The sequence below is a fragment of the Pygoscelis adeliae genome, unplaced genomic scaffold (genome assembly GCF_000699105.1).
Source record: "Pygoscelis adeliae isolate BGI_AS28 unplaced genomic scaffold, ASM69910v1 Scaffold62, whole genome shotgun sequence".
Lineage (NCBI taxonomy): Eukaryota > Metazoa > Chordata > Aves > Sphenisciformes > Spheniscidae > Pygoscelis > Pygoscelis adeliae.
In genome coordinates this window covers 2,761,282-2,781,859 of record NW_008824401.1, presented here as the reverse complement: position 1 = coordinate 2,781,859, position 20,578 = coordinate 2,761,282, and the positions used below count along the sequence as shown (strand labels likewise).

The 20,578-nt window shown below is 35.8% G+C and overlaps 1 protein-coding gene across 1 annotated transcript in view; it reads right to left on the bottom strand.

The window, feature by feature from the left end:
* LOC103913774 (transcription initiation factor TFIID subunit 4-like) overlaps positions 1-20,578 on the bottom strand; it is a 148,610-nt gene that overhangs the window by 125,656 nt on the left and 2,376 nt on the right. Inside the window, exons 2-7 of the mRNA XM_009320320.1 lie at positions 20,465-20,568; positions 20,285-20,385; positions 16,236-16,408; positions 3,366-3,503; positions 1,913-2,140; positions 897-1,019 (exon numbers count right to left, since the gene is read on the bottom strand). Of these exons, the coding sequence (XP_009318595.1) occupies positions 897-1,019; positions 1,913-2,140; positions 3,366-3,503; positions 16,236-16,408; positions 20,285-20,385; positions 20,465-20,568 (867 nt within the window). The remainder of the gene's footprint in view (positions 1-896; positions 1,020-1,912; positions 2,141-3,365; positions 3,504-16,235; positions 16,409-20,284; positions 20,386-20,464; positions 20,569-20,578) is intronic.

Below are 20,578 nucleotides of genomic sequence, written 5' to 3'. Positions count from 1 at the left end.
TTTAAAATATTATAAGTAGTTACCTTTACTTAGTTAATCTTTCTTAGTATTCAAAAGTTAAAACGAGATTTTACTGGAACCACTGAATATTATTGTTGAATGGCTCATACTTGAAAAAAGTATTAGGCTTGTCTAAAATACAAAGATTTCTCTGTCAATGAATTCGAAGAAACATATCAACTACTTTTAAATCCAAGTTCTTCATAGACTATATTTAATTTAAGAAGCTTGACCATTTGTCCAGCTCCACAGTAACATGTCTGCAACGCGTTTATACAATTCATTGAAACATATGTTGCACTGGAGACTACAGTAAGTCAGACTTTTTCTGGGCCCAAGGACTCTGTCTAGCTGAAACACAACTTTGCCTCTTGAAATCCACTTGCAGTTAAGGCTCCATGCAGGGGCATCTGTCTGCAGAACTGCTTGGACTCAGCAGCTTAGCAAAATACTTTTCCTTCAGTCCTAGAAACTCTAAACCATGTTGTGGAGGCATATATCTACATTCACTCTGTGGTTAAAACATTTAATAGCTTCTTACTGTTTCAGAAAAGACCATGGTTTGGTGGAAAAGAAACAATGAATCGTCAAGGAAAAAATCCTGTATTTTACTCTATTTTTCTAAATAAATGACCAAAATATTATCCATCAAAACAACAGTGTTTCTGATGAATGCATATTAAATACTTTGTTGCATTTCCCCTTTCAGAAACTAAAAGAAAGCCTACCTTTAACAGATTTTTGAAGAACGTACAGAATATTTGCATTTTGATGTAGCCCAACTCCTTTCACTTTCATTACAGCAAAAAAATTAAGATCAAAACAATAGTTTTCAGCATACGTAAATAACAAGCTTAATAGACAACTGACAAAATGAAAGATAACTAAATATTTACCAACAAATCCTGAACCAGAGCTTTCACATTACGGGACGTTTCCGGAGATGGTGAATTATGAGAAGCAAGTTTTATAAGGGTAGCTAAAAAGTTTTTGCATTTTTTCACATTCTCTTGCATTTCCTGCAAAAGTCAAAGAAAACAAGTAGCAGATACAATCTATTTTCCAATCAGGATCAATGCAAGCTCTGATCACTATAAAGAGGGAAAATGATGAAATTGTTCCAATTCAGGCAGGACATATTTGAAATACATCTGCAGCTATTTTACTATTGCTGCTAGTTACCTGACAGTTTCTTCACTTCTTTATGTAACTGAACATCATACCTCATGAATACTAACAAAAAAAAAAAATCAATGAAATATATTTAATATTTTACAGTCTGTTTTGATAAAAATAACCTTAAATATAAGAAGTAATGCAACAATTTGTTGGAGATGCATTCTCCTTTGAGATGCTCAATACACAATGTACAATGTTCCCCAAGCTATCTTAATTTAAATTATTGATTCAGTATGTTTTTGTACAATGCAGCTACAGCAGTAAAGTCAAATTAGAAATAGTCTTCAAACATCATCATATCTAATCTTTTCTTCACCAGTAGGAAAACAGATGCTCTAATTTTTTCAAGCCATTATTTTTATATGTTGTAATTACTCCGAGAAACAGAAATTTTACACTTCAGTGTAACCACAGTTTTGAGGCCCAGCAACACAATAATAATGAAGTCCATAGACTGAAGGCCTGATTGTTCTGTCTGGAGAAACAGAATAGCTCTTTCACTACTGACACATACATGGCAGGATGGAGAAAGCTGACCACAAGTGTTCTTCCTCCCTCTCAGAATTTGTATCCCATTTAGTTGAAATGAGGGGAAGGGTTTCTTGTTTGTAAAGTATTTGTTCCATCACGGGAAGTGTGCTTGCATGAAGAAAGAGTTCTTTCTGCTTCTGAATAGACCTTAGAAGTTCATAAAGTACTAAAAAACCCAAGTATCTAGTATTTTAAAACTTACCTGTGATACAACTGTGGTTCCAGGTACAGGAGAGCTTGGTATGACCTGGGGCTGTGCTGGTACTTGTGCTGTTGTATGAGGTGGAAGTGGCAGCCGAGGCTGACCCTGGTTTTGTGCTGTAGCTTGAGTTTGTCCACCAGTAATTACTGCAGGTTGTTGAGAAGCTGATGTTCCAGTTGCTACTGTTGTCTTGAATAAATTTTGAGCACTCGTTGTAGCTACTGACACCTATTAATATTTTATATTGAAAAAACAGGTAATTATCTTCTTTTAGTTCTTTTACTCAACCACCAAGTTCTTGAAAGCCTGACAAGAAAAACTTGTTTCCTTTCAAATACACACTTACCGACAAAATAAAACCATTGACTTTACTTACTTATTATAACCCTAATTTTGTCACCCTTTAGTGAACAGTGAAAGTCCTCCTTTAAAGTTCTTTTTATTACAAAAATAAATGTACCACTAAAAAATGAGTTGCTATTAACCAGCCCTTTAAGATCACCGTTACTTCTATAACTCACCTTTCTGTAAATTTGGCCCTTAAAATAAACAAGTCAATTCCCAATGATCTGTGGTCATGTCATCAGGTTTACAGTTATCTATACCACAGTTACAGTGGCAGCTCAGATCCAAATGATACAAATGCACTAACACAGCTTCCCAACCTAATCTGAACCCAGCAGCAGCATATGTGCTTTTGCACCAGTGCAAAGCCCTAGCAAGCAAAACTGTCCTGGACCTAGCTGGGCCACACGCAAAGGCCGTGCTGCATGCTCCTCAACCTTAGAAGGCTGGAAAGCTTATCAGGCTGCACAGAGCACCACATACACACACACCCCCCATCCAGTTCAGCTCTCATACTTTATCTGACCCTACATGCCACCCTTTCAAGTGCCAAAAAGTCTCAGACAGGCACACCAAATGGGACTGCAGAAGCTAGAGAGCTCAGCCAGGCAGCATAACACGCTGAGCAGAAGCTATCAGGACCCCCCAATCCAGCCTGACTGCAGAGCTTTGCTCTGTCTTGGGCACAGATGCAGAACAAGCTGACACAGGCACCTGCACTGCGATGCCACAGGTGATGCTGTGGATCCTGCAGCACACAGCAGACACCACAGCTCTTGATGGGGGACAAACGTAGTACAGCATGTCCACCACTGACACAGTATTCTTGAGTCCAGCTGGTTTAAGTTTTTTCTTCAAAAAAAGCTCAAAACTGAATCTATGCTGCCCCCATTTTTTTTATCATCTAGGAAACAGCAGAAAATAAGATCTAGGCTATCACTCAGCACCTGCATAACACAGTCTGACTATACATTCATTATTAATTTCTGGGATTATGTTTGCGATAAAAGCAAACATATGAACATTAAAATTCACTTTCGAAAAAACATGTAATTATAAACATTCTTTTCTTCACCCATCTTTTGCTTTTTATATTCTTACTACTTACTGTGGTATGTGAAAGAATAGAGCCTCCTGGCAGAGTTGCAGCAGACGTAGCACTGACAGGTGCAGCAGTTGATTGAACAACTTTGGCTTGCACTGGAAGTCCTAGGCGGACAGTAGATGTGGCTACAGAAGTTGGTTGCTAATAAAGGAAAAATAACCATTTTATTTTTTTTCCTCCTTAGTAACTTGATCTCCAGGAGTTTTTAATAATAGTGATTACATGAATAATGATTATTAACACTGCAAAAAGCCAAAAACAGTAACATGTTCTTAAACATATATTCACAAATAATGCAAAAGTTAGCTTTATGTTCAACAATATGTTTGTAATATTTCTCCTAAAAGCTGTTTCTCATACAGATATGTGGAGAAGATTAGAAAAAATAGGATGCGACCTGCAAAAAATTGATGTTACATTGCTGTATTAGTTCAGTTGTAGTGTTTACATGTCAGTATTCATCAATATTTGAGTTCATAATTGCCAGTAACACATATTGGTCATTTTGGTATTTACTGGCCTTTTCTAGTGCTTTTTCTTGAAGAAAATTAATATGGAGAGAAAATTCAGAGAACAGAAAAATATTTTCAAGATAATTTCAGATTAAATTATATAGAAACTAACTTGCATAGAAATGAAGTCTAAGCATTTTGAGAATCTTTGTCATAGAATGCACACTCTGTAACCAGACAGCAACTGGAATGTTAAGTGCAGACAAAGGAAAATGACTGGCTTACAGCCTTTCACTCAGTAGCATACTCTACAATTCAGTAAATTTGCCTCATGCAGCAAACATATTAATTGTTTTTGTAATTTACTTTAATTGGGAGAGAGAGATTGAAATCTCTTACCATCATATAAAAGGACAAGAATTAGGAATAAAAAATGACTCCAGGAAAGTTATTATTTAATTCTGTAGGAATGTAAATACCATTATGGAAGACATACATCACACAATATGGCAATTATGACAAAAAGAGAACCACTCATTATTAAAAATGGAGGCCCCACTGGTCTCTTATAACTTCCATTTATTAAGATTTGCATTCAAACACATACTTAGAAAAGACAAATTTTCTAAGTGGCTAGAGTACTAAATCATGGACAATATTGTTTCTCACAAGATAAAACTAATTTTCCTTGATTTACATTTTAAGTTATATGTCTCTATAATTAATATTTTTATAAAGAACGGCTTATTTTAGATTCTTACACTGTCTATTAAACCTATATAAAATTCTTCTTCAAAGAACATCCAATATACTTAAGAGATCTCCAGAAGGAACAGAGGCCCAGGTAGGCATTCAACGCCCCAAGCATTCCTTACCAATCAGTCCAGCAACATCATCTACTGGATATCAATCTTCTGTACTTGGGGGAAAAAAGGAAAGAAAAAAAAAAAATCTACCTGACATCTGAACAAAACCCTTTTTTTTGTTTGGATAGCTTTCAAGATTTTTAAAATCTTGACTAGGGATGTCTTCCATACTGAGACAGCCTAGAGGCAATAAACAGCATCATCGTGAATAGGTAGAATTGTCTGGCTTTTTGGAAGAAGGAGCATATAAGCTTTTTCTGTTCTTAAATACCATACCTCTTCTTCACTGTAAGGAAGATCACTTGTTTCGATTTCCTTAAAATACTGCTTGAAAGAAACTTTATTTACCTGATGAATGTTTATATTTAAAAACATAAATACTGTGTTATCTTGTTCATTTGCTTATAATCAGCATTTCCAACCTAAAAATACAGCATGCTTGTGTTATATGCCCCCTTCTTGTCAGTAAGTGCTTCCAGAGGTGAGGATTTACAAAGCAAGCAGATAGCCAGGCAAATTTCTGGCAGCTACTCAGTTCCAAGAAAGATCTGCAGCCAGAATTCCAGAAATACATAGCTCAGACTGCTAGCTAGAGAATTTTTCTTAGCTAATAAATGCCCACGATTCATCACAAGAACATACTTGAAAACAAAACCACATATAATTAAAATATAAAATTTCAGTATCGTAATAGCATATTATCCAACTAAGTATGCAATACATGCCACACATAGTATTCCACCATGCCAGACCACAAGAGCAAACTGCGCAACATGACGACTAAATTCACCTTCAGTTTTAAAAATCAATAGTTACAAAAGCCTTTGATACAAAATGGCAGTAAAATCTATTAATGTGTTGGATATGAAGAAAAAGCCTTACTACCAAAGAACTGCAAACAAAGTAATGCAGCAGTTTACTAATGTGGTTTCAAAAGTCATAAGTGTTAAAAAGGTAAGTATGAAATGAGTGGATGATAAACATAACAAGGAACTAGCCTAGAGAAATTCTTAAATATTGTGGAAATGATCTTCAAATGACAGCTGCAAGTTGCCAGAAGACACTATAAGGGCTCCCAACACAAATACTTCAAGAAGAACTGGTAAAAACTATTTAAAAACAAATAGCTGTGTTTTCTATGAAAGGAAAGCTGTAAACAGATCTCATGAGAAATCCATCAAAAAGAAAACAAAAAATGATCAACAGTATTTAAAAAAATTATAACCCAATGTGTCAAGCTCCTATTGGAACAATCTAAAAGAACTTAATATGTTCTTTAAAGAAAAACTGCTAAGGTTTGGTATGATGCTATTAAATTCCAAAATTACCAAGAGAGACTTAGAAAGGAATGTATTTTCAAATGTAACTATTATTTTTGATTAGACATATTTTTATGTTTCCTAAATAAATGAAAGTAATGTTTAAGAGGCTTTTTCCCTGTACTCAGACATTAACAGGCAGGAAACTACAACATGAATGAATACAGTATATAATCCCCTACCAATCTCCATGGGGACACTTGGGAATGCTTAAGATTGCCTTTTGTATACAGACTTGAGCTGGCTCTGTCCACACAGAGAGGCTAGAAATTTTAAGTGGAGCACACCACAGTGCTACTGTGGAAATAAGGATTTCAAAACAGATCTGGCTCATGTCTGGCCAGCTTGGAGGGGGGATGTCCCAAGGTTCATTCTGCCTGCACATGTCATGCAGATAATGCAAGTGACTCCAGTTTCAGGGTGCAGTTAAGTCACTTCCGTGAACAATTATAATGTGCACTGACTGCCTTTGTGGAAGAAGTCAGTGTGGAATTACTCTGTGTCCTGTAAATCCACTCCCTAAATAACTACATCTTAACTTTCCTGTGTAGACCTTCTCCCCAGAGCTCTAGACACATAAATAGAGAGGCAAAGCTTGAGGCGTGAACAGGAGTGAATCGCATTGTACCTGCTGTGCACAAACAAGCTGCCTCTATATTCGAAGGAATATACAAGGCTGCATTTGAAAAAGCAGGCCACTTGAATATGGAGAAAATACGCCAAAATATCCAGGGATTATTTGTCACTGCCAAGGCAGGACTACACCAATTTTAGGGATTGCATTGTGTACTCACAGCTTTATAAAACCAAGACAATTTAAACTGCCACAGGTTAGCACACCGATGTATGTAAACCCTTGGAAACAGGTTTGTGGTATACTTTTATTTTGTATTATAGCATTACCTACTGATGAACACTCAGGGTACCAGCAACAGTCTCTGCACTACAAAGCGAGAGAGCTTACTTTTGACAAGTATGTTGCATGTATCACTTCACGATCAGTCCTGTCAATAAACTTGGCCACTATCAATCACAAAAGGAAGAAAGAAAATACGCCAATAGCATTTGAACAAACATTAACACAAAAGCAGGGGCAAGTTTATCGCAATACACATCATAACACCTCTTTCTGTGTCTTCCAATACATGGCTTCGCTAGATACTATCCAAAACTCAATTTTAGCAGAATATGACCTTTAAGTTTAGATTTAAATTTGCAAAATCTGAAATAAAACTCAATTTTATTTTTAATCATTAATCTGGAAGACTTCTTACAAACAAAATAGGCCATGCTAAGATGCCCCAATGCCTCAAACAATAGAAGACAGCATTTAACAAAGAGAAAACTAAGGTGGGATTGCAGACACTGGCAGAAGCGTAGGCTAAAGGTCAAATCTGGTAGCTCATTTTAGAGTAACTAATTTATACAACCTTTCTTATAGGCATGGCTGGTAGCTCTACCTACTATTATGGTATCATAACACTCCCCAGTACTAAACTCTGTTTCCGTTACTTAAAATTCTGTCAGATTTCTGAAGAGTTCATGGAGAAACTTCATATGCTTATTGACTGCCTCTCAGTTCTTTTGGTTATGGTTCACCTGGAACATGCACTTAAACATCAGTTGCAGAGCAATTTGTATGTCAGGGATTTCATTTTTTCACTCTGGTAAAAATACAGCCAAATTGAGCCAAAGTACTAACCCTTTAAAAACTCGACATTTGCACACAATTGCAGAAAATGACTGGAGGCAGAATCTCTAACAAGTCAGCCAACAGAGGCAGAACCTTCATTGCCACCACAGTTCTGGGACACCACAGCATCGCCGGATTCAAGCATCAGAACCCAAAGCAGGGAGATGCTGCTGTGTTCCTCCTATTTGTGACATCCCTTTTGGGTTCACGAACTAGAAGAACAACAGGGGATGAAGACACAGGATTGGGAGCAATTAGACAAGATAGGCAGAGGAGCTTGGGCCCGCCAAAGAAAACCTTCAGAAACCAGGGGTTCTAAGTCCAAAACCCCTACCTCTGAAGTCTCAGCATCCTGTTGGTGTAAGCAAATACCTATATAATCCACTATCAAAGTACTTTCTCATTCCCTGGTGAAGTGGCTGGTCCATCTATAATCACTAGGATTCATCCAAAGAATCTGGTGGATAAAAAGCAGCTGAATTTTGGCCCTACAATTAGATTCTACCCCTGCCTCAATTGCTCAGTGCTTGTGCTGCATGCAAATATAGATAATCTATTGTAATCAATACTCTTATGCCATATATTTATGAGCGGACAACTTGAAACGTGGGGTTTGTGACCAGGAGTGGTCACAGCTGCAACTGAAGACAATGAAGTCAAACTGAACACAAAAAGTTAACCAGTATTTTTATTTTATTATTTAAAATAGAGACAATTAGACTCTGTTTTCTACTTATAAAAAGAGGCTAATAATCCCCTTAACTGCATTGTTGAGAAACTTGTTACAGGGATAAGCTTCACAAAAAAAACTGCTTGGTTATTAATTCCCACTTCAGAGGGGGGGCTTAGATAATATGCAGCAAAGAAGCCCGAAGCAACACACTAAGCAGTGGAGAAAAAAAGTATTACATAATTCTTTATTAAGACTGTCCGGCCTACACACTGTAGAAATTAAAAATAACAGTAGTATGTGGTCATGCAGCATAATGCATATGCACACAGGAGCCACTATTAGATTGCTCAGGAACCTTCTTTATAAGCATTTCCTGATCTTTGCACGTTTAATTTTACAGCCTTAATAATGTTTGAGTGTTTTGTAAGAAGTTTTAAAAGATATGTTAATGCTATGAAAATGTAAACAGTAGAATTTGTAAGTAGTAAGAACTTATTATCTGTTTATACAGAAAAGATTCACTCAGCATGAAGGAAAGGAAGGAAAATGGTTTTGTGGTTAAATCATAGCTGAGACCACATGGTTTTTTACTTTCTCTGGCCTTTCAACCTACCTGCCCTGCTAACACAAATGTCTTCTCCACAATATTGCAGAACAAGCCCCAAAACTGTCTATAGAAAAGAAATAGTACAGAATAGCTTATTTGATAATAGTGGTCATGCACCTCAGGCAAAACCAAAGATTTATCAATTTGCTTAAAATTTCTGCAAAAAGTAAAACAAGCATTTATCAGAAAAGCAAAAAGGGTGTAGAAAAACAGTAAAAAAGAAAAAAAAAAAGAGCTCAAACAAGAAAATAAATACCAAAACTAAAATATGACATAAAAATACAAACACTGCTGAAAACACAGGCATAGCATATTATCAGAACTATCTCAGATTTGAAAGGCTCCGCTTTAGCAAGAAGAACAGCTTGTGAAACGTCAGCCAAGTTTAAAACTGCTCTCAACATAACGTGATGGCAAAGACTAAGCTGCTGTTGTCTGCATCAAACATATTTCATAGCAAAAATATAGCCACTTCCAGAGCAGGTGATTCAGCACTTTTCACAAGTTCAAAAGATTTTTTTTTCCATTTTAAAAAAGGATGGTAAAACTTAGCAGAAAGTGAACATCAAAACACAGAAAACAAATCAGTAAAGTTTATATAATGAACTTGAAATTCTGAAGAGTAGAAGTTAGAAAAATGCCTAAAGCAAGAAAAAACAAAGCTAGAAAAGAACTGTAATTTTCTTAAAAATATATCGATATATATTGATTGGACTATTTACGCAATGAAAAGAAAACTCAAGTGATGGGTAATCATATTTGTAGCAGAAGAATTTTTAAGTTGCCCACTTATGTGCCTAAATATTTGGACTAAACCATCAAAATTCACACATAACTTTATACTACCTTTCCTGATCACTAAAAATATACAAAGCAACTTAATACTGGAAAACACATTTTGAATCAAACTTGAAACAAAAACATTAGTAAACTCTAAGACCAAATCCATTTTCAGCAGCAGTCTCATGAAAATTCCAACATACGCTATTTCACCTGATTCCAAAGTTCTGATAACAGATACTCCGTAATAAAATATTATCGGCCAGGCTAACATTGGTCTTTCCTGTATGATACTCACTTTATATTCTTGGTGTACAGCAACACTTTAACTTTGTAACATAAGATAATTTTAATTAAAAATAATTTAAAATAAGTAACTTATTTTTTCATTTTTGGTTATGAATGTAAACCCAACTGGGTACTAAGATACTGAAACCAGCAAACAAAATCTGCATCAAAAGCATGAAAAGCCATAAACTGTACAAATGAAAAATGTAGATAAACAAAAGAAACTCACCAAAGAAAAACTAGATGGCAGCACCTGCCTATTTTTCATAATTTCACAAGTATAAGCTTCAAAACAAGATATGGAGGCAAAAATTCAATGCCATCTAAATAATCAGTTTTAAAAGACTTCTGAATTTACTTATTATCTCTGAAGAATATAGCAATGCAAGCAAACCCACGCTTATTTGACCTGCTTGTAATACAAGAATCCAGGACGAAATTTTTCTAAGATCAACCAAAGTTCCATCAAATTAAAGCTTGTTTCCTAAAAGTCCTGTACCTTAACTAAGATCCTACAGCAGATAAAATTTTGGCAACATTAATAACTTTTTAATATTCAGCTAAAATTCATGTCAATCAAAAACTTAAAGGAAACTAAAATCATGAAGAAAGAGAAAATTGTTCAATTAAAATTATGCACAGTAATTCAAACCAATGTTTGCTTTAAACATCCAAATCTGTTTTATTTCACTAAATATGTTTTTTGAAACAAGCATGTTATCACTGAAAATGTATTCACAGTACAACAAAATTGCACTTCTTAACACATTAAAAGATTATTATAATCTTCCGCAGGACTGAGTAACTTCCATGTAAAACATAGGATACCAATTTAAAAAAGTCAAGCACCCCTGGTAGCTGCATCAAGAAGATGAATTTATATTCACAATCTGAAAAATGTTTTATTTTTATATACCTGAATATTTTGCGGTATTTTTTCCCTAAAAAAAAAAAAATACAATGTAGTTAGCTGTAGTTAATATCCCCCCATTACAGTCCTCTACAATCTTATAATTGAACCTAAACTAAAACTATTTTATGGTACAATTATACCTATTCACGCTTTTCTTGAACATTTTACTTGAAGAAACAAGAAAGACTGTAAATGTAAAAGATCATTAAAGTATCAAGTACGTCGTCCTATTACAGGTACTTCTCTCAATTACTGCTTTCTCTGTACTATTCTGTTACTTTCACATTCTGATTCTTCTGACTGAATCCATTTCACTACTTCCAACTCCATGCTTCAGACACTGTACATCCTTTTGGGACACATTCCCATGCTCCAGAGCCTTTGAGCTTGGCATTAAACTGATCAGAATTGAGACCCTTCCTACAAGGTACTTGCTTATCCCGATCAGCCAGTTTTCCAGAATGCCACTAGGAATTGAAAATAAGGAGATTTTATTCATATTTTACACAGCAGCAATTGAGAGGAGCAGAAGTAAATGTCTAATCAAAGATCACTCCACCTAAGAGTCAAAAAAAGAACCCAAGTCTTCCTTTCAAAATGGATTTGCCTATCTTCTTCCAAGAATCTAACGCAAAATTGTCCCCAAAACTGTAGGACATTTGCTTATATCCTCTACTCCTAAAAGCTGCAAAAAATGAGACAAAGGTATTACAAACATTAGAAGTCAAACAATAACTTAAATAGCAAAGCCAAGCACTCAAAATGTAAGAAACATCAGATTTGTTTGCTGTACAACATCAATTGTGTGCCTTGATTGCCTAGCTGAAACTTTTATCTTCGTGCATTTATCATGCAAAGACTGTAACACACTGCACATGTACAGAAGAGATTAACGTAGGATGAACAGGAAGTTATGTATCTTAATCCTTCTGAACTTTTGTGTTTGGCACTGCAGTCAAAATATATATTTTTTTTTAAGTTGGGAAGGGAAGAGGGATGGCGGTATCAGTTCCCTACAAAGATAAATAGTACTGTATACAGATATTTGACTTCTGAACCCTCAGCAATGCAACATGTAAGGATAAAGCCACTGTCTTCAAGGAAAGCATTATCCTAAGCCCATATACTAAAATCCTAAGGGAAAACAGACTACGCTTTCTCTGTTTCAGCAGCTTCCACCATTCCTAGAGAAAGGTGGCTCCTTCCTCACATGCTGTCCTGCATCTAAGCCCATCTACTGAAGCTAGAGGAATTTTCATGGGAAACCTGATTTCGTTTTTCTCCCAAATAACTGGGAGAAGATGTATCAAATGATGGCCCTGGGATATGGGAAGAAAATCTTGTTATACTACTGGACTGCAGAGGCAGTTTAGAATCTGGATAGTGCTGTATGTACCGATCAAGTCAATCTCATTTAAGAAAATTTAAAACATTTCCTTATTTTCCCCTGTCCTTTTTTGACAGTGAAGGAGAAATCACTTAGCTGTCGAGAGGAGAGATTCAAAGAGCTTTCAAATTTAGATGAACACTTTGGTAATTTTTCAGGTGATTTTTCTTGTAATTTTTAAAAAGGTAATTCATAATTCATTTTATATTCTCAAGTTATCACTCTCAACACTTCTTAATGAGTTGCCAAAAGTTACTGCCAGCTTTTGCAATTTCTTTGGCGCGCTATTTAATAACCTGTGTTTTACATCTAACTACGTAGCTCATAACACTTCCTTAACACAATAATTATTTAAAGTGTATATACAAATTAACTATAACAATGAAAACAATCACTTAGCTGAGTAACTTGTCACACTTGACACTGGCTAAAAACTGAAGAAAAGCAACCATAATACCTATGAACCATGAAAGCTACGGCTTTTCTGAGACAGATCATACATTCTTCGTAGTAGGATACTATCTCCTAGAATGCTTACGGTAGACTGCAAATTTCCACCTGCACAGACTTTCTACATAGGTAGAAGTAGAGTAAAACACAAGCTCAGTGACTGAAGTACATCACTAAATTCTACATATTTAAAGCACCTTGCATTTTAATCCAAATAAAGCTATCTTAAAATAATTTAATAAAAACATAGTAGTAAATTTAATGAGCTCTGCGCAGTAAAATAATAATCATTCCACTAACATATTGGAGAGAGAGGTATGATGTTCTAGAGGTTAAAACCGCATAGCCTGCAACGTTCATCAATCTTGCCAAATATTTCGCAGGACTCAAGCAATTAATGTTTATATTCTGTTTGTCTTGAGCTAATGGCACACACAATTTTTCTGTGTTTCAGTCACAGTGAAGGCTAGGACTCTTGAATATTATACTTTAAAGACATAAAAACATAAGACGCTATTTTCCATACATTTTAAATTTCTACTGAAAATTTTAATTGACAGAATTTAGCTTTCTGACACATCAGAATTTGATTCTGAAAGGAAAAAGTTTAATTATAAACTCACTGAAAAAATTATTTTTCAGTACGCACAATTTCCTGTATTTTAGAACTTGATCCTTTTTCTTGATTAATCATAATGGCTACTCAAACAAATAACTGACACTTCTAAAACCTTAGTATAGTATTTGTCATTGGACATTTCCCCCAGAAAACCAATGAACAGTCTCTGGCTATAAACCATCCACCTAATGAAACAGAAGTCTAGTGTCTAGTTCTGATATGATAAACCTTCAGCATTCTAAACCTTTACAATCTGGTTTTAAAAGGCTGTCAACCATCATTTTTAAAGAACACTCTAAGGTCAAACATATCTAAAACATAAGCACTGTAAAAATAAAAGAAGAGTCTGCAGACCACATGCAGAGTCATGGAAGTTCAACGTACATTTCCCAAGGACAATATTAATTATTTCTTATCCTTGTTAATTACAACAAATAAAGAAGTGATGCGGTACAGTTTGAGCAGCTACTTCAAAGATCCATCAAAGGAGATGAATCCTGACAAGCTACAATACCATGATTCTAATTCCGCCACACTAAAATAATCAAACTTTTGCATCCTGTAAGACGTTTATCATTCATAAGGCCTTGCTGTTTTCCTCTATTCTCAACCAGCTTATTAGCACTAACAACTGTAAAGGAATATCTATAATGCGGTGGGGTATTTATCTGGGCAGAACTGCACAAAAACAACTACATCTTTCTAATACCTGAACTCCTTCAGATTTTAGGTACCTCTACAAACACATGAACATGCAGCATCCTCACAGGTTTATTTTTATATAAATCCAGCAAGTCAGATTATACTCTTTCTGCAACCTTAACTGCTTCATATAACTAGAGAACAGCTGCCTGAGGCCAACATGACCAACTCCCAACATTTGCTATGCACACACCTTAAGGTTGACTTTGGGATCCAAACTCCAGTCTTCTAATAAAGACTGAACACACACAGCCAAGCAGTTGGTCTACATTTTTGTATGCTTCCTAAGATTCTATGTACAATAGAGGTGGATTCCTCAAACATTTTCAAACTACAGACAATTTGTTATTATTTAATTCGCTATGAATGTTGCCACTCTGAATTTTAATTCTGTATGCTGGCCACAGCAGTTAGTTACATGAAAACTAACAGTATGAAACAGAAACAGCTAAAACGAACTCATTCTAACAGACTGCGATCATATTCTTGGTACAGTCCCACCCCTCAATTTCTGTTTTGCATTTATGATATGCACTTGTCTCAGGATCCATTGCTAGAATGTGTGCTATACAGTCCCTTGTAGTTGTTGCTAAAGAACTGACTATTTATTTACAAAGAAAGACCCAAACAACAAAAGACAGACATACAAACTGAAGAACTTGTCTGGATTTTTGTTGTCATCAAACTAGTCAAAAAATCTTGAAATTAACACAAGCTTATCTCTGTGCTTATTTTTCCTGAAACACATTTATCTTTGAAGGCTTCTACAAGTCTTCTCATCCTTCCAGATACCACAAATTTAAACATTAAATGGCTGCCTTCTCTGCGAAGAGTTCTTTTATGAATTCCATCCAATACTACACTTAGCTCTCTTCTTAGAGCATTAAGTTCTTCAAGTGTTTCCAGGCTTTTATTTATGCCTTTCCTGAGACACATTCCATTGAGCTACAAACTTCCTAGTGACAGTCGTTTCTAAAACTTACATTCTAGTTGGCTACCCTGCGTTTTAGATTGCCTCATGTTAGTAATTTATTTTCAAGGCTCCGATTTTATTCTGGCTTCCTTCTCTTCTGAAAAGTTTATCGTTGTTTTCAGTTTTGAATTAAACTTAATTTTTTTAGACAATAAATACGGTGTAATGCACAAAGCATATAATGCGACAGTAATCAAATGTTAAACATCGGGAAATACACGTTTAAGTTATTTCAAGCAACCTATACAACGATCAGTTAAAAAATTATAAAGACATCCTCTTCATCTACTTCCACTCATAATTACTTATCACTTCTGCAAACAAAGACCTTAGGCAAAACTACCTTAAACTATTATTATTACGGCACAGCTGCCCTGTACTAACATCCAAAGCTGTTTGCCTCTACATTTTAGTAAGATAGTTCAGCTCTAGCCCCAAACAGCCAGAAGCTAAACAGCCTCCCTACAAAATTTTAAACCAATGCAGCCTACCAAGGAATTCAAAAAACAATACACCTTCACGCTTGAAAATAAATCAGTTCTGAGTTGAAATAAACACACTCCACTGAAGAGTTTGGGGTAGGAAAGCACACTATCCTGTCAATCCATATAAAAAAGGAAATGTAGTCATAACACAGACAAAACTTTAAGTATAGACAGATCACACCCACTGGTGAATCAAAGGAATCAAACCTTTCTTTTGAATAAAGTATATTAGAAAAGTTAATTATTGCAAATCCTTGTATTGAATGTGCTTGGCTTTTCCTTTTCTAATTTCTAGTGAAATCTAGCTATCCTGTGCATCCATTCAGCATGTGGGGATATCACAATGCTTCTGATTCAGAGGAACAAGGGGCACTTACTGAACCAGTGGCATACAGTCCAAACTAAGTTCTGGCTAAGACTCAGCCTCCTAGCCTCCAATGATCTAACAGTCTGAACAAGGTCTTGAGACACTCTATAAAGTAGATTTTTTCTGAAATACAAAAAAAATTCCTAGGCCTCAGAAAATAAACTGCATTTGAATAAGTATTTCCTGTTTTCACAACAAAAAAGGGGAGGAAAGCACATTCACAAAAACATATGAGCTAATAATGTGTAAGAGAGGAAAACATAATGCACAAAAGTAAAGTGAAATCAAGCCAAACATACCTGAGTTGTTGATAGGCGAAAAACGGGGCCAGCTGTGGGCACTGAAAGTCTAGGTGAAATGCTGGTAGGACCTTGTCCCTGCGTTTGTACTTGAGCCTGCATTTGAGCCTGTGCTAGAGCCTGCTGAGGCACCATTACAAGCTGTCCAGCATCCGTGCGCACCAAGACCATACCTAATAAGAAGAAAGTAACAGTAACTACAGAATAAAGAATAATATGAAGAATAATACATAAAGAACTATCTAACTACAGAATACAGAATAAAATTAAGGTATAGCACTGTACATTTTTCTTTATACTGTATCTTTTTTTTTAATTCTGGTGTAACATGAGATTTTATTTCAAAGAAGAAAAGGAGCCCCTACTAGCAGACAAAAACTAATACCCAATTCAGTTTGGAATTCAAATAACTGCAGTTTATGGATAACAGTGATGAAAAAAATGGCCACTTGAGTGTACAGGTGTACAGTGACTTTCAGCAGTCTAGCCAGGGTCAGCAGAATAAAATTAGAAAGAAATATTCATAAAAGTAAACTATAATGACAATCCAGTAGCTGAGAACAGAATTCAGCATGAACATACCAGGGACAATGACACGAGGGCTTTACTAAAACAACAGCTTTAGGGGATGTATACATGCAAACGTTAGGCCAGACACATTTCTGAGTATACAATATTTGAGATGTAGTTAATTGTTGAGCATTAACACATGGATTTATTTGGCACCCACCATCACTGTACTGGGAGGCACTACCTGTAGTTTAGACATCAAGAAAAAATATCATCATAGCCTGAGAACCAACACAACTAGTCCTCAGCACAAACTGATACAAGTGCAGATATTTTAGGAAAACACCAAAGGAATTGTTTTCAAATTAACAGAATACTTGGCAAGCGTTTCCTAACACTTTTTGGAAGTAAATGATAATACTTTCAGATTGTTTTCTAGTAACGCATTTTCACAAATAGAGGCCTTCTACACAACACAGCCAGTACCATCAAATTTTGCCCTAAGTGTAACCGGCCTAAGTTTTCCACAATCAGCGAGATAGAAAAGGGGAGACAACGGTTAAGTTGGTCCCTGGATCATCTGGAGCTTCACACTTATTCAAGATCACTGCAAAGCATGTGATGTGCGCCCTCTAATTCTCTCAGAATTAAGAAGCGGTTCCCCAGCCAGATTATTTTACAAGAATTTCCAAGTTACTTCCAGAATACATTTTAATAATTTAACCTAGATAGGATACACATAGGATACTATGGGTCTGTAGACAGAAAAACATCTTGCCCGTAACTACTGGAAAACCAAAAAATAAGGATCTAGGAAGTCAACTTTTATTCTGTTGATAAAGTCAGTAGACGTTGTTTCTGCAACTTATCTCTATGTGCAAATTGCTTCATATATATTTTTTAACTTTTCAAGGGAAAATAAAGAAGGTAAAAGCTTACATCAACTTCTAATTATTAGCTTCCCAGAAAAAAAACCACCTCAGTAAATGGACATGGTTTGCAACATATCATGAGGATAAAGAAATTTGAACAGTATGGTATCAAGCAAGTAACAAATTTCAAAAGTACCTTATACCAGGAAAGTCTTTCTTTCAGTGTCTGACATAGAAATACAAATCCCAATCCTAGGATAAACAGTGAGAGAACTGCAGCACCAATAAAAGCCCTCACGTAGTCTTAGGTGCTCCCAGGCAACCGTCACTGCTAAAAGCACAAAGAGAAGGCAAATTTCTGCCACACAAACTAAAGACTTGTGGAAATCAAGCTTTAAGGTAAAAGGCATAGAGAGCTACAGGAAGGACCACATCTAAAAGACATGATCCTAACTCTCTTTCAAAGCCCAGAGAGTAATTTTTAAAAGAAGAGTTGAAAAAAAGAAGAAACCCAAACCATAAAAATTCTTCAAAAAGACAGCATTTTACGCTCACTAGCCCTTCAAGCACCAAACCTCAGGGTTTATATTTGTAGAAAATTCTGTAAGCAGGTGATGTACTTGATATATGCCATTCCTAAACCATCTGGACACAAAAAAATTAGTACATTGCCAACTGGCCAAACAGGTATCATTTCTCTTATTATACTGTGAACCTTATATAAAAATCCTCATAGGATAATGCCTACCATGCATTAAAAAAAATACACGCTCTGTTGGCATTATACTGATTCACAGGTGTTTTCTTAATTTATATTCCAATTTTCTAAAACTCATTCTGAATAAAAAAAATTGAATGGAATGGACAAATTAATTGCAACACATGCCACACAGTTACAATAAAAGTTGCAGACTTAATTACCACTATAGATGCATGAATGTTCACATACTAATGTTATGTTTTAATTCAGTTTGGAGGACGTTAAGTTTCTTTTACTGAACAGTATGTACAAATTAGAATCTGGTTAAGTTATGAGATTAATTTCTCCTTACTGTCAGCCACATAAAGATGAAATACACAACTTATGAGTATTATATGCTAAAATAACCTATTCTCAAAAACTGGTTCTAAATTTCTGCTTTAGACAGAAGTTTACAATATGGGAGTTTCAAAATTAATTATAAACGATCCACTAATTTAAAGAGTAAAAACTGAAAAATAACATTATATTTTCTGAATACCTTCATCTTAGAACATACTATCTTCATGTTTATGCAAATTTAATGGATTTCAAACTATCTTGTAATAAAACAAAATTGTAACTTTCCACAGTATTATTTCCATAACATTTTCTAAACCTCGGACCAGATCGCTTTTAAGGGCTCCGTTTTCCTCTTCTGTTTGAAAATTAAGTAGCAGAACAAAGTATTGGCACAATAAACTTCAGAAACTGTATGCAGTTATGATGCACATTATCATATGTGTATATTAATTATCAAACAGATTAACAACACGAAATCAAAGGCTAAAGGCACTAATACAGTCTTAATAGCAACCTCTTATCTGCTTTAAGTTAGTTAGGTCTTGATGGAACCACCGAGCTTTATTTGGTTGGAGCATTAGAATTTGGTGCAGGCGTTTCATAAACTATGGCCAAAGACACAACTGCTAGAAGTCCACTTAGAAGCAAGCTTCTATACCATCACATTTTTGCTCCACTTAGCTAATAAATGTCAAATATTTTAAGAAACACGGTGGAAGAAGTAAGTTACTTCAGACTACATCAATAGCTCCACATATTATCATGCTATTGATATTAATAGCAAAAAATAAAAAATTAGTTCAAATGTTAAATCATCTCCTAAATCAAGAAGGCGCAAAGTTACCAACTCTTTGCAACATGAAAATCTAAGTAGAGGACCACAGAACCCTTCAAAATTTCAGGTGAAACAATATACAGTTAGAGTAGGAATCACTAGGATGAAGGGATGTTGTTTTGGTTAGTTAGCAACCTTGCTGAACTTATATTTTTAGCAATGAAAGTTAAGAAAAGGAGAATAGACAAGACACAACAGTTACTTCAGAGTTAGAAATAAAATCCGGTAATGTAGACTGCCCAGATGCAACAGAGAATGACACCATCACACTTACTGGAATCATAGAATCGTTAAGGTTGGAAAAGACCTCTAAGATCATTGAGTCCAACCGTCAACCCAACACCACCATGCCCACCAAACCATGTCCCTAAGCGCCTCATCTACACGTCTTTTAAATACTTCCAGGGATGGTGACTCAACCGCTTCCCTGGGCAGCCTGTTCCAATGTTTAACCACTCTTCCAGTAAAGACATTTTTCCTCATGTCCAAAATGAAACATTTTAGATTAAATCACACAAATTAGCCTATATTTGCCACCTGATTCTCGGCAAAAGACACCCTTTGAAGAAGGAAAACTTTTCAAAACTATCAAGAGTAAAGCAGAAAATAGAGTCCTTCAAAACATATATAAAATTATTCTAACAGCCCAGCTTTTTATCTCGTGCACAACTGCTCACTACACCATTACAAAATAACTTACCGTGACTGCCGCTCCCTCCCTAAGACAAAACAAGTAACTCATCAACCAACAGTCATTATTACTTTGCATTAGCAACCGCCCGTCCCGTACCAATTACATCCTCATTAACGGCAGCCCGTTTGTCAGACGTCGCCCTCAGACAGGTGGCTCTTCTTTTGTTTCCAGCACGTCGAGCAGCTGGAAGACGACAACTTTGGGAAGAAAAAACCTCAGCCAAGAAAAAAAGGTTAGAAAGAGCGGCGAGCCCGCGACCGCGGCGTTTCCACTTACCGGGCGGGATAGTGAAGCCGGGGGGCAGCTGGATGGTGGTCTGCTGAGGCGGCCTCACGATCAGCTGGGGGGCCACGATTCTGGGGGCTGCGCCCAGCGCCGGCCTGGGCGACA